General features: G+C 40.3%; 1 protein-coding gene across 2 annotated transcripts in view; it reads right to left on the bottom strand.

Annotated features, from left to right (window-relative positions):
- Positions 1 to 11848, bottom strand: part of LOC111866179 (DDB1- and CUL4-associated factor 6) — a 32294-nt gene extending 20446 nt beyond the window's left edge. Inside the window, exons 1-6 of one of the 2 annotated variants that reach the window (XM_023854872.2) lie at positions 11577 to 11848; positions 6303 to 6457; positions 6051 to 6168; positions 4821 to 4999; positions 3691 to 3826; positions 2420 to 2580 (exon numbers count right to left, since the gene is read on the bottom strand). In XM_023854872.2, the coding sequence (XP_023710640.1) occupies positions 2420 to 2580; positions 3691 to 3826; positions 4821 to 4999; positions 6051 to 6168; positions 6303 to 6457; positions 11577 to 11670 (843 nt within the window). In that variant the 5' untranslated portion in view covers positions 11671 to 11848. The remainder of the gene's footprint in view (positions 1 to 2419; positions 2581 to 3690; positions 3827 to 4820; positions 5000 to 6050; positions 6169 to 6302; positions 6458 to 11576) is intronic. The other variant, XM_023854873.2, reaches the window with a different exon arrangement.
- Positions 11849 to 12630: the final 782 nt, after the last annotated feature.

Genomic DNA, 12630 nt, shown 5'->3' with positions numbered 1-12630 from the left:
AAAGTATGTTCTTTCATTAGCTAAACATAAATTTTGTCTATCAGCAATAATTTTTCTTTTATTCGCCTCCAAAAAGAGGAAGTTTCTGCACCCCACCCTGTATAAAATTCTGCTAGAGACCTTCAAAACTTGTAGGAGTCCATTCCAAGTAGGATTTCGGATGTACTGAAGGCAAAAGGTGGTCCAGCACCATATTAATAAAGAAATGTGTACATCATCTGTAGTGTTTCCACTATTTTGTTCAACCCCTGTATATAGTATATTTACGCAATGGTGTGGTGTGGAATGGGAAGCCAGCAGAGACAGCCATTGCTAAGGAATGGCTATGCAAACACACCCATCACTAGGCAATGGCATGCGATTGCAGCAACAGCCATGCTTACATTTGCAACATTAGAAAAATTGCTGGAAGCGGTTTTCTTCTCGGTCCATCCTAATGTTATACAACATGGACCAGCAGGACAAGCCAGTGAGTCTTGAAAGAGCTGTTGCGAAGAGCAGTACTTGAGCTGTAAGGGCATGGAGTATAGCCCTTGATGGAAGACTGTAACCAGGAAGCTGAGGAATCTACACTGTTGTGGGATCCATTTCCATGCAGCGCAGAGTGAAAACATAGAATAAGACGTAGCGTGTGCCACAGTGAATTGTTACATATGTAATCTGTGAAACTGTTACAGTTACATGGAGTTATGAGGTTCAAGAGACCAATAAATCTGATTAATAATTCAAACCCATTTCTAGTCACTTACCACATGATAACACGAGGGGTGTTGAAGTTCTAAGGTCTTCGATTTTTTTTCTCAGGACTGGGAGCAGATAGACACATGTGGTTTAGTTTAAAATACGTGTGTACTCTTTGTGAATGCGTGACAGAGATGGCAGCACTGTACGGCACACAGAATTCTAGTGGTGGCGACGAGAGTGAGGAGTGTTTTTGATACTTAAAATGGCAACGTTTTCGTTACAAGAACAGCAAGTAATCATTCGTTTTCTCCACTTGCATGGTGCGACACCCATTGAAAGTCATCGCCAGTTGAGTGAGACATGTGGTGATGGTGTCATGAATATGAAAAATGTACGTTCGTGGGTGCGACAGTTCAAAGAAGGCCAAACGTTGTGTGACAACGAACCAAAACAATTTTGGCCTCGTATCAGCCAGTCTGACAACATGGTTGGGCGAGTTGAGAAAGTTGTTTTGGACGATCGCCGACTGAGTGTGGAAAACATCGCCTCCAAAGTTGGCATTTCCGTGGGATCTGTGCATACAATCCTGCATGAAGACCTGCGAATGCGGAAAGTGTCCTCCAGGTTGGTGCCACGAATGCTGGCGGATGACCACAAGGCTGCGCGCATGGCAATTCGCCAGGTGATGTTGACACGTGATGAAACCATGAATGCGACTTTCTTGTCATCAATTGTGACAATGGATGAGACATGGATGCCGTTTTTCAATCCCGAAACGAAGCGCCAGTCAGCTCAATGGAAGCACAGACTCACCACCACCAAACAAATTTTGGGTAAGCGCCAGTGCTGAAAAAATGATGGTGGCCATGTTTTGGGACAGAGATGGCGCAATCCTTACTCACTGCATTCCAAAGGGCACTATGGTGACAGGCGCATCCTACCAAGATGTTTTGAAGAACAAGCTCCTTCCAGCACTGCGAGAAAAACGGCCGGAAAAGGCTGCACGTGTGCTCTTTCACCAGGACAATGCACCAGCACATCGGGCATATGCGACACAGCAGTTTCTTCATGAAAACAACCTTGAAGTGGTCCCTCATGCTCCCTACTTACCTGACCTGGCTCCTAGCGATTTTTGGCTTTTCTCAATGATGAGAGACACTCTCCATGGTCGCACATTCACCAGTCATGCTGCTTTTGTATCAGCGATTTTCCAGTGGTCAAAACAGACTCCTACAGAAACATTCGCAGCGGCCATGGAATCATGGCGTCGACGTTGTGAAAAATGTGTACAGCTGCAGGGAGATTACATTGAAAAGTGACAAAAGTTTCAAATTTTTTGTATGATTATTGTGTGGGGAAAAAAATCGGAGACCTTAGAACTTGAACACAACAACGTACATTTCCACAGTGAAAACACTGCATAAAAAGACTATCATGTGCATAAATTTGGTAAGATGAATGCTACGACTGTCACTATCACAAAGACTAATTACAGGCATACAATGGAGAAAGTGGTACTAAAGAAAGTGAAAGATGTTTACAAATTAACAAGATATTATATATGATTCTTTGCCTAATTTAAACACTAACCTAGAACTTCCCATTAAGAAGTCACAAAAACAATGACATACGCTATCAGGTAGGCCAGCAATAAAAGAAAGATATCGGTCTAAGATTTCTTAAATTTAACATAACACTTTGCATTAAACTGCTTGCTCACATGGTTTGTCTTTACCTTAACACTAAATAGGTATAGATGGTCTGATGAATAGCTGACAAGAACCTCCTCTCCCTCAGGACTGAAAGTGAGTGATGTTATTCGATATGACCTGTCTTCGAAGCTGGGCACAGTGAATGAGCACAGTGGCCGAAGTGTTCCTCCAGTCTCTGCTCCCCCTGAACAAAACAAACATATATCTACATAAACCAGAACTGTGCAATTTATCATTTTTCAAACCCTTTAAAATCTTTACCATAGCACATAGTACGTAACACACTGAGGACCGGTCGCACGATATCATGCGTTTGGCTTTTAAACGTGGCAGACTGGTCGCATGATATCATGATTTTAGGACATGTTAGGTTGTAACACACTATACCTTGCTCTGGCACCACCCAAGTTGCACGCAACGGCGTAATAAAACTCTGGGATGTTTGCTTACTTGTCAGTAACTTGACCTCGCTGTTTTCTTAACACATTATAAACGAAAATGCTTTGCTGCTCTTCGAGCTGTATGTATCAGCCAGTAGTTAGTGGTGGGGTATGGACTAGGACAAATTCTTCTCCGATGATCTAGCTGACCTGCCTTGTGAGATGTGTAGTCATGGTGATTCAGAGAGCGGCAGTGACAGGGGAAAACAAAGAATTGTGGCCACAGACAGTAAAAGTGACAGTAGCTCCGACAATAATGCGTGTAATAACATTGCAGGGACAGTAAAAAATCTAAAAAAAAAAAAAATCACAAAAATCTAAACCCTGATTCAAAATTGAAATACAAAGCATTTCTGATGAATGTGGCAAAGGCCTGGGCTACAGACCAGATGGTGGTGGCAGAACCAGCGTCAGACACAGACTTAGTGTGACCGGGCCCATCAACTCCAAAGGCCTCATGTGGACATCCCAGGGCGACTCTTGGGTGATATGCGGAAACATACCCTCATGAAAATTGTGAAGAATGAACATTCCAAGGGGAAGCACCCTTCTAGGCAATGCTGTGTTTACACAGTTCACAAAAAAAAAGGAGTATGTCTACATTTGCAGGTTCTGTGTAATGCCACTTCACAAAGGGGACTGTTTCCAGAAATATCACACCCTCAAGCACTTCTAGGAGCACTGGTAAGTGTTCTCCAAAAACTTTAGTTCATAAAATTAATTAGGAGATTTTATATTAATTTTCAAAGTGAACAGTATACAAGTTAGGATAGTAGTTTAATAACGGCGGCCCCAGGGTGATTTAAATATTTAAATAGCCGGTCCTTAATGTGTTAATACATAGTTGTGTATACCTGAGGCCTTTGTTCCCAGCATACGTCTGTCAAACATTCGAACTGTACTATCTGAACACCCAATTGCAAGTTGATATGGCGCTACAGGATTTACAGACAAAGCTGTCACAGCACGTTGACATGTAATCATGACATCCTGAAACATAAACAAAAGCATACTGTGACGTGGGTGGCTCAACAGGAAGTAGGGGTCACGTGAACTCTGCGTTCTTGCGAGTGATGTCACATACCCCCACTCCTTCCACCATTATGCAATGCTCAGTAAACACCCCTCCCCGCTAGGCGGTGACGCCACGCAACAGTAGGGCGTCTATTACTAGGCAATGAATAGGTAGACACACCTGACAACAATACCTGATATCTGCTGCCGAGCAGCAATGTGTTCTCTATGTTGTCCATGCCAAGCCTAAATAAGAAGCCATGAACACTATTCAGGAGGAGTGAGTATTGAGTTACCAGAGAGTTCCTACCAGTCAGTTGCAGTCTAGCATTTGCCAGAGTCAGTTTTCAATCTAGGAGTCGTCGAGTTGGGTTGTATTGAGTGCATGGCAGTGACTACGGCAGGAGAAGTAACTGTGATACTGCCGATGGCAGTAGTTGTGAGATTGTAAACCGTGTAAATGTAAGAGCGAATGTGCAATAAATTCGTTAGATCCAAGACGGCGTGAAGTTACTTTTCGTGTGCATACCCAACACGTGACAATATATTAAATTATATTTATAACTGGTAGGGCATGTGGGGCACGCGGTAGCGTAGTTGGTTGAGGCACTATGCTACAAGCCGGAAGGCTGCGGGATCGAATCCCCATGAGGTCACTGGATTTCTTTCAATTTACCTAATCCTTCCAGCTGCACTATAGCCCTGGGGTCGACTCAGCAACTAACAGAAATGAGTACCAGAAACATTCTTGGAATGTTCTTGGGGGTAAAGGGTGGCTGGCGCGTAGGGCTGACAACCTTACTGCCATCTATGAGCCGACTGTCTAAAAAATGTGGGAACCTCAACATCTCACAACCCTATGGGCCTCCACAGCCTATTACAGGTATACCTTTACTTCCTTACTGGTAGGGCATGTAAAACACACACACATATATATATATATATACTTGTATATCATACTTATACTAACCTCTTTACACTGGGGTTTGTTGCATTTGTCTTTCATGCGTAAGTCAAACCATCTAACTGTCCCATCCTCACCACAGCTTAGAAATGAGTTGGGATCATTAGGAATGGTTATAACTTCATATGTTGTGCCAGAGTGGCAGTTGAACTGGTTGTAATATGTTTCTTCTTTCCTCATGAGATCTGAAAAAAAATATTAATTCACCATACACTACTTGCAAACATACTTTAACACAGATTTCAACAGATTAAACTTACCAAAGAAGCACGATACTTGTAAATTACAAAGTGACACATGCTTCTATCTGTAATAGTATTTGGTCAGAATATAATAATTACAATTACTGATCAGACAGGTTCACTCCTAGCCATGTAGCAAATCTGTGGAAGCCTGCTACAATAATTCATAGATAAACTGTGCAACACCCATAACTTCATATTTTACAGTATAAATGTCAACATACTGGCAATATTAATCCCTCTAGAAAAGTTGGAGAATGTGTCAAAAGAAAACATATATCCAACGCAAATATACTTCATTGGTAAGTAAACTTCACAGTCTAAGCACCCTTCTGCTTGTTATCCTCCATCCTGAACTCCAACAAAATCAAGAGGATGTGGATAATACCAGCCCTAAAACATGGTACAAGGTCCATGTTAAACGTACAGCAATGTCTCCTAGCCACCACCATTCTCGCAACTACCTTATCACTGGGAGAAACGGAAATTATCGCACGAGTGCTCCAGCCTTAGAAATGCATCCCACACCTTCACTCAATATTGCTATACTCTTACTTGTGGCATATACTACACCAGTAGTTCCCAAAGTGTGGTCCATGAGGCCTGGCCACGGGGACTGCAAGATTACATTCATCTTCCTATTGTAAGTTAGAGAGTAAAAATGCTGTACTGAATTATATTATATTTTAACATCCGGTTGCATTATGTATAAACTTGAAAGCTGTTCTGATTCTTATCTATCCTTGTATAACTCAAAATCATCTAGATTTTGATGTTTATTCTTTCTGCCTTATTGCACACCATATTTTTGCCTAATTGGCCGTCATCAGGTGTACAAGGTGTGTTGAAGGACTTTTTAACGCATTACATGACACAAGTATCATACATGTTATCAGTATACATCCATATGGAATTCTTTAATACACCATACACTATTAAAACTGCATGCCTTTAAGGGTAAATTAACCTATAAATATTTAGTTAAATAACTAACCAGTATATAAGATGATTCCATCTCCTGAACAGGAAATTATATTATTATCCCCACTATTTGGTAAAAATTTGGCACTGAAGATATTGGCACGATGACTTGTTTTATAATTTGTTAACACCTGTAAATAAAAGAAACAGAACTTAAAACTAGTTTATCAAAAACTATCACGTACATCAAAACTGATGGTATATCAGTCAACTATCTTTGTTTTTGTTCAAATCTAAATCACACCACATCATACAAAGCAATTACCTTGAAGTTGTAGCCATGTGTAACAACCAAATGCTGATCATCTGATCCAGATAGTATATATTCCCCAGTTTCATTCCAGCAAAGAGAATTGACACACCCACTGTGAACCGGAAGCTTCTTCAATAAACACAGTCGCTGGATCATATCCAAACTACCTGTGCATGTTTTTCATGGTCAAAATCACATCTCCCATTAAGCCTAATCATAGTTACAAAGTTTATCAAAATAAAGTACTTTACAAATAACACAAGTAGAAGATTTTTTAATTTAGCACATTAAATAAACAAGCAAGGTTATAACTCACAGACAGAATAATCTGAGCACATATATTATTGTCCCGTACCCTGATAATATGACATGTAATTATTGGGTTCTGAATTAGATGAATCAATTTATTGGACATTCACCAGGTGGCATTACAATTAATTGTAACACAATCCTACCACAACTGTAACACTTCGCAACTATGGACAATGATAACACTCTAGAGGTTACTGGAACTACACCAAATAAAATAAAGACTTCACTTCTGACTTCTGTTTTTCTTCTGTCTTCTGTTGGTCAATTCTCTCCGAGGTAGGTTTTGGTCGAATCGTATAGAGATCACCCCCTTCAACAGCAGAGCTATCGCGTTCTTCGCTGTTAGTGTGCTTGGAGGTTCGTTGCCATGTGAATGGAAATGTTTCTGTATGTGTTCCCTAGGAATTGACGTCTCTCTATGCAATGCATTGCTTCTTCAGTCATATTTGTTGCTGTGGTAACATGATTACTGAGCCATTGTCTAGGAATGGGCACCTGGCTTTGCCTCCACACATATGCATATGGATGTTTTGCACAAATGTCAGTAACAGTCCTAATAATCTTATATGCATGGTGGCAGTTACAGTTGCTTCAGAACTTGAAACAAAATGATACTACTCGATTAAAAACTCAATACTATATCATCACGAGTTATGGGAAATTGCTTATAAAATCAAAGAACAGGAAATTATCTGTGGCAACTACATTTTGATAAATAAGTTCTCTCTCTTCATTTCATTAAATACTGTCAGAAAAATACTCATTTTAGAAGACTGTCTGAAACAGTACAACTATCTCCACACATGTGGCCCAATGTTAGCAACAAGGATATAATTAAAATAAAAACACCTACCATTAAAACTCATAATACAAAGTGAGATTTGCGGTAAAGAGAAAATAATACAGCAACTCAGTAAGAAGGTCTGCCCAGATACTGTCAACACACCTGATGACACAAACTGTAAGTCTTAGTTGTAAAAGAAAAAAAAAAAGACTTACAGACAAGGGCTATTCGAAAAGTAACCTCCAATGAGCTGTTAACAAAATAAGCAATTAAGAAAAAAGTTATTATATACATAAAATACACACATACTTAAGCTCCTTCTCAAAGTTAGTCAGCACCAGAACTGAGGCACTTGTTGTATCAAGGAAAAGTATCTGTATGCCTGTGTTATAGAAGTCAGCACCTGGTAGCTCAGCAATGTTCTCAAACCTACAATCAACTCCTCATGCTGAAGTGCTGTGATTTCTTCAGGTAGGTAAACAGGTGTAGATACTAGGAGCAAGATCAGGGCTGTAACAAGGGTGGTCAAACAACTCCCAGTTGAAATTCCCCAGCAGTGCTCGAGTGCAAGTAGCTATATGTGGATTTGCATTGTCATGGAGGAGCACTACACCATACGTCAGCATTTCATGTCTTTTGTTCTGCTTGACCCTATGCAGTTTTTCTGGTGTTTCACAATACACTTTTGACATTAACGTGGTCCCTTGCTGCATGAATTTCACCATCAGAACTCCTCTCCTGTCCCAGAAAACAGCTGCCATCAGCTTACTGGTAGACATAAGTTTAAACTTTTTTGGCTTGTTTGACGTACGTGTATGCATCCACTCCTTTAACTGCTCTTGGCTTTCAACATTCACAAATGTAACACAGGTTTCATCATCTGTCATACATACAATGTGTTTGAGAAATTCATCACATTTGTGGTATCACTGTAAAAAGTCAAAGTCAAAGCCATTCTCTGCATTTTGTTCACACCCATGAGCATCTCTGGGAACTCAACTTGGACAAAACTTGGAAAAGCTAAATGATCTAGCAGGTAATGGTGCATGAAATTTATGGAAATTCACATGAAAGTTCTCGAATTGTGAATGATGTCTTCCACAAATTGACACACAAATTCACACACTGAACAAGATCACTACTACAGATGGACAACCACTTCATTCTTCACTGTAAACATTTGTTCTCCCATCTCTGAACATTCCACATCATTGTCTTGCAGTTCCTTCACTCATTACATTTTGGCATTGGATTTCCACAGCACTCATGTTTTTGGTGAAAAGAAAATGTATAACACTGTGAATTTTGCAGCTGATGGGATTATGAATTGCAGGTCACATCATAACTCTTTGTAGAGACAAGAACAAACACTAGGTGACCAGCTCTGATGGTTTGCAAGGCAATGAGTCATGTGACACTACCTCACATGCACGAGCTCGCCACTGCTCCTACATTAGTTGCCTAAAATAAACAGAGGTCACTTTCCAAATAGCACTTGTACAAAGAAACATAACTGAGGACATACAAAACATCAGGATGCAATCTGGGATATGTTTGGAACATTGTTCATTTAAGAAATCATAAGTATATCAATTTGTATGCAAGAAATGATAAAATTTGTATATATAGGTACAGTGTGATACCTGATTCTTAGAAATGCATATTTACTTGAGGACAGTATACCATATTATTTCAGCAAGGACTTTAGGCACTGATGGAGAACAAGGGTAGTTACTAATATACACATGTGAAATCTTCAATTGGCAAATCACAGTGGTTATGCAGTCTAAGGCATGAACCACCTTTGCCTGCTCAAACGTTGGGATCGTGGGTTCGAATCCCACTCGCAGCACAGATGTCTATGTGTGCTTATCCTGTATCTGTGTTGCTCTGTGTGTAGGTATGAGCCTTGCAACGGGCTGATTCCCCATCCAAGGAGTCCTACCGACTGTATATAGGATTAAGAAACTGAAAAAGTGCCAAGGTCTAAAGGGCTATAGAGCCATAGAGGAGGAGGAGGAGAAATCTTTAATTGAACGCGGTTTCAATGTGAAAAGGGCAGATCTATCTTTAAATAAATGGCATTTAGTAACTCTAATGAAGTAAATTATACGTGATTCTGATTATTATTTAAAATCAGTAACAGTGGTTTAAACTTTAAAATCTTTGGCATTCGTTACGAGAGCTTAAGCGTGAGTGACCAAAGAGCCCTATTACAGGCCTATCTTTATGCTGGTACTAGCCTTAGCTCAGTTGGCATAGTGATAGGTTGGATTCCTTGCAGGGGCAACAGACTTTATCTACTTTACAGCATTCAGAATAGCTTGGGGCCCACCCAGCCTCTTGTTGAATCCACACTGGGGGTTCTTTCCATGAGGGTAAAGCAGCTAGGGTGTGAAACTGAGCTCTCATTTCCATCTAGGGCCAAAATCGAGAATAGTGGAGTTATACCTCCACTCACCAATACATCACCATAGGGAGGTGATTCATTCATTAAGCACAGGGGCACACCTTCCACTGGCCTGAATTTTGGCACCTTCTGTTATGTCTATATCTAATTTACTTTCTTTTTTAATTCAGCTTAGTGGGGGGTGGAGTCAAACTGGGTCCACTCGGCATAGCAGCCACTGACTGGCCTATTGTAGCCTGCCCTGGTTATTATGATGATGGAGAATTTGGTGGAATGAAGACAGGCAGGAGAAACCGAAGTACTCGGAAAAAACACACCCCAGCGCCACTTTGTCCATCACAAATCCCACTTGACCAGACCTGGGATCAAACACAGGCCGCCACAGTGGGAAGCCAGCGACTAACCACTTGAGCTATGGCGCGGCCATGTCTATATCTAAATATAACTTCCAACATCAGAAGCATGAAGAAGCAATGATTGAGCTGATAGTGCACTGATGAAAAATGTTATGGATAGATGCCAATCCGTTCTTACACTTTTATCTCCAAAGCTTACGCGACTGATGCACACTGATTCATTCTTCAAATGTAATGAACATAATTTGTTGTATAATTAATCTGGTTAACAACACAATGCACATGGTTGTAGCACTGATGGAAATGTGGGTTTTGAGGTATACGTCACAACTGTGTTGATTTCAACCAAGGAACCAAAAGCTTTTGGTAGTTCAATGTGTGATTTATTGAAAAATTACATAATATTGACTACTTGTGAAATGGCAAAGGAGAGACAGACACAGATTTATTTTAAGCACAGATCTGTGTATGAGATATGTCCATTATACAATAATTGAGAACAGGAAAAGATGAAGATGAATGCATTAGGTACCCCTGAAGTTGGCAACTATCTATCAAATTATGTGTAGCATCCTAGAACACAATAATCCTTATAGACACAGCTGTGGGAAACCTCAAATCTCACAAAGTGATGATTCTTTTTTCCATTATGTGGATGCTATGCAACATGAACATGATCCACAAGATCAAGCATTTCTATTTACATGAGTTTTCTCTATCACGCAGCATAACATAAAGGGCCATGAAAGCAGGAATGATAAGGTTCCCTTTGACTCTCCTATTTCATAACTTAAAAAAGGGGGAAAACTTGAGGGACAGAAAGTTTGACAATGTGTTCTTTTCTGTATTTAGCAGTCAACTGGTACACCATTCACAGCACTGAATTGTGGATGACATAATTTGAAAGGAATTGGAAAGAAGTGGTCATGGCCTAATTGCAGTACTGTCATGGCACCTGCTTTGAGAGACAAAGAAAAACAACAGCCAGCATCCCAGCCAAATGTTTAACCTTAAGATTCTGGAGAGAAAAAAAAAATTGACAGAACAGACATGTTGAAAATGTCAGTTATTAATACTAATTTAGCAGGCACTGCAAGTGATTTACAAAATACAAGAATGGGCAGCCAGAGAAACAAACAGCAAGGCACTAGTGAAAGTGATCACTTTACACACATGAAATATTTATTCCACATTAAACAATCTCGAAGTTCTGTACTTACAAACATAATAAAATGTAAATCTACTTGCTGATTCACAAATTAAAACGGTTCTCCGTAAAAAAAAAAAATAAGAGTACCACACACTACACTTAACAGGTATTATATGCACTGTATGAAACATAAATTTGCCTATAGAAGGGGCACCTTTAACCACAGATATCCCATACTATAAACATATGAGCGTTATTTCAATTAAATACTAACCTTTAGTACTGTTATACAATTTCCAGCGCGTTGTATCTGTGTAAGGCTGTTCATAAACACTCCTAAATAAACTACATTTCGATCTCCCCTTCATCCTTTACGCTACTGAACAATCTGTAAGACTAAATGTCCAAAAGATAAAAATAGCTTAAGTAACACGGGCCAAAGCTGAGCTAAAACGCAACATATCCGATCCTCGCTCAGGGCTAATGGATGTAATGGATCGAAATACATAACGTTATATGACGTCATAAACTACCTTACTGCCATCTGTAAGATCTGTTAGCAAAACCATATAATTGACCTATGTAGACGTTCATGGCGTTCATGGCGTTCGCGATCGCACTGGTGTGTGGCAGCCTTTACTCTCTTACATACCGGGGGGGGGGGCTATACATAGTAGACGTCGTAAAAGTCACCTGGTTAGCATGTACACAGTTGACCATCCGTGCAACTCCAACTGATCAGTGACCGGAGGAGAGTACGGGGGAGGGAATAGTTCGGAGGGAAGATGTTGATCAGGGGGATGCAACTCGGTGCTAATGGGTGGAAACATAACCGCCGTGACGTCATGAAGCATCACTGCTGCCACGGTGCCCGGAGGCAGATCTTTTGAAATAAAAAATGTCTGACGCCAGTGCCGAGGGCTCGGTCGGTAAGAAGGTATTCTATCATACCACCTGCCCTGTCGGTAAGAAAGTATGCTATTATACCACCAGCACTTTTTACTGCTCCCTTCCGAAAAATCACTGGTTCACACGTATAGCTAGAATTAATAATCGATGTAAATGAAATTCTCATATTTTACAGGCACTGGTGAGAAACTTTCTCCAGATAAATAACGTTGCAACCTGATATCTTGTACTGCAGAGGTTCTTACTCCGTTGTGTGTTTTCTGTTTTCGAACTGAGTTTAATATCATTTAACTCATTCCCCTCCAGATGGGTTTGAGCGAAGTGATATTAAACTCAGTTCAAAAACAGAAAACACACAATGGAGTAAGAACCTCTGCAGTACAAGATATCAGGTTGCAACATTATTTATCGGGAGAAAG

Source organism: Cryptotermes secundus, unplaced genomic scaffold, assembly GCF_002891405.2.
Source record: "Cryptotermes secundus unplaced genomic scaffold, Csec_1.0 scaffold599, whole genome shotgun sequence".
Lineage (NCBI taxonomy): Eukaryota > Metazoa > Arthropoda > Insecta > Blattodea > Kalotermitidae > Cryptotermes > Cryptotermes secundus.
The sequence above is the reverse complement of the archived record's forward strand: the minus strand, read 5'-3'. Positions and strand labels throughout refer to the sequence as shown.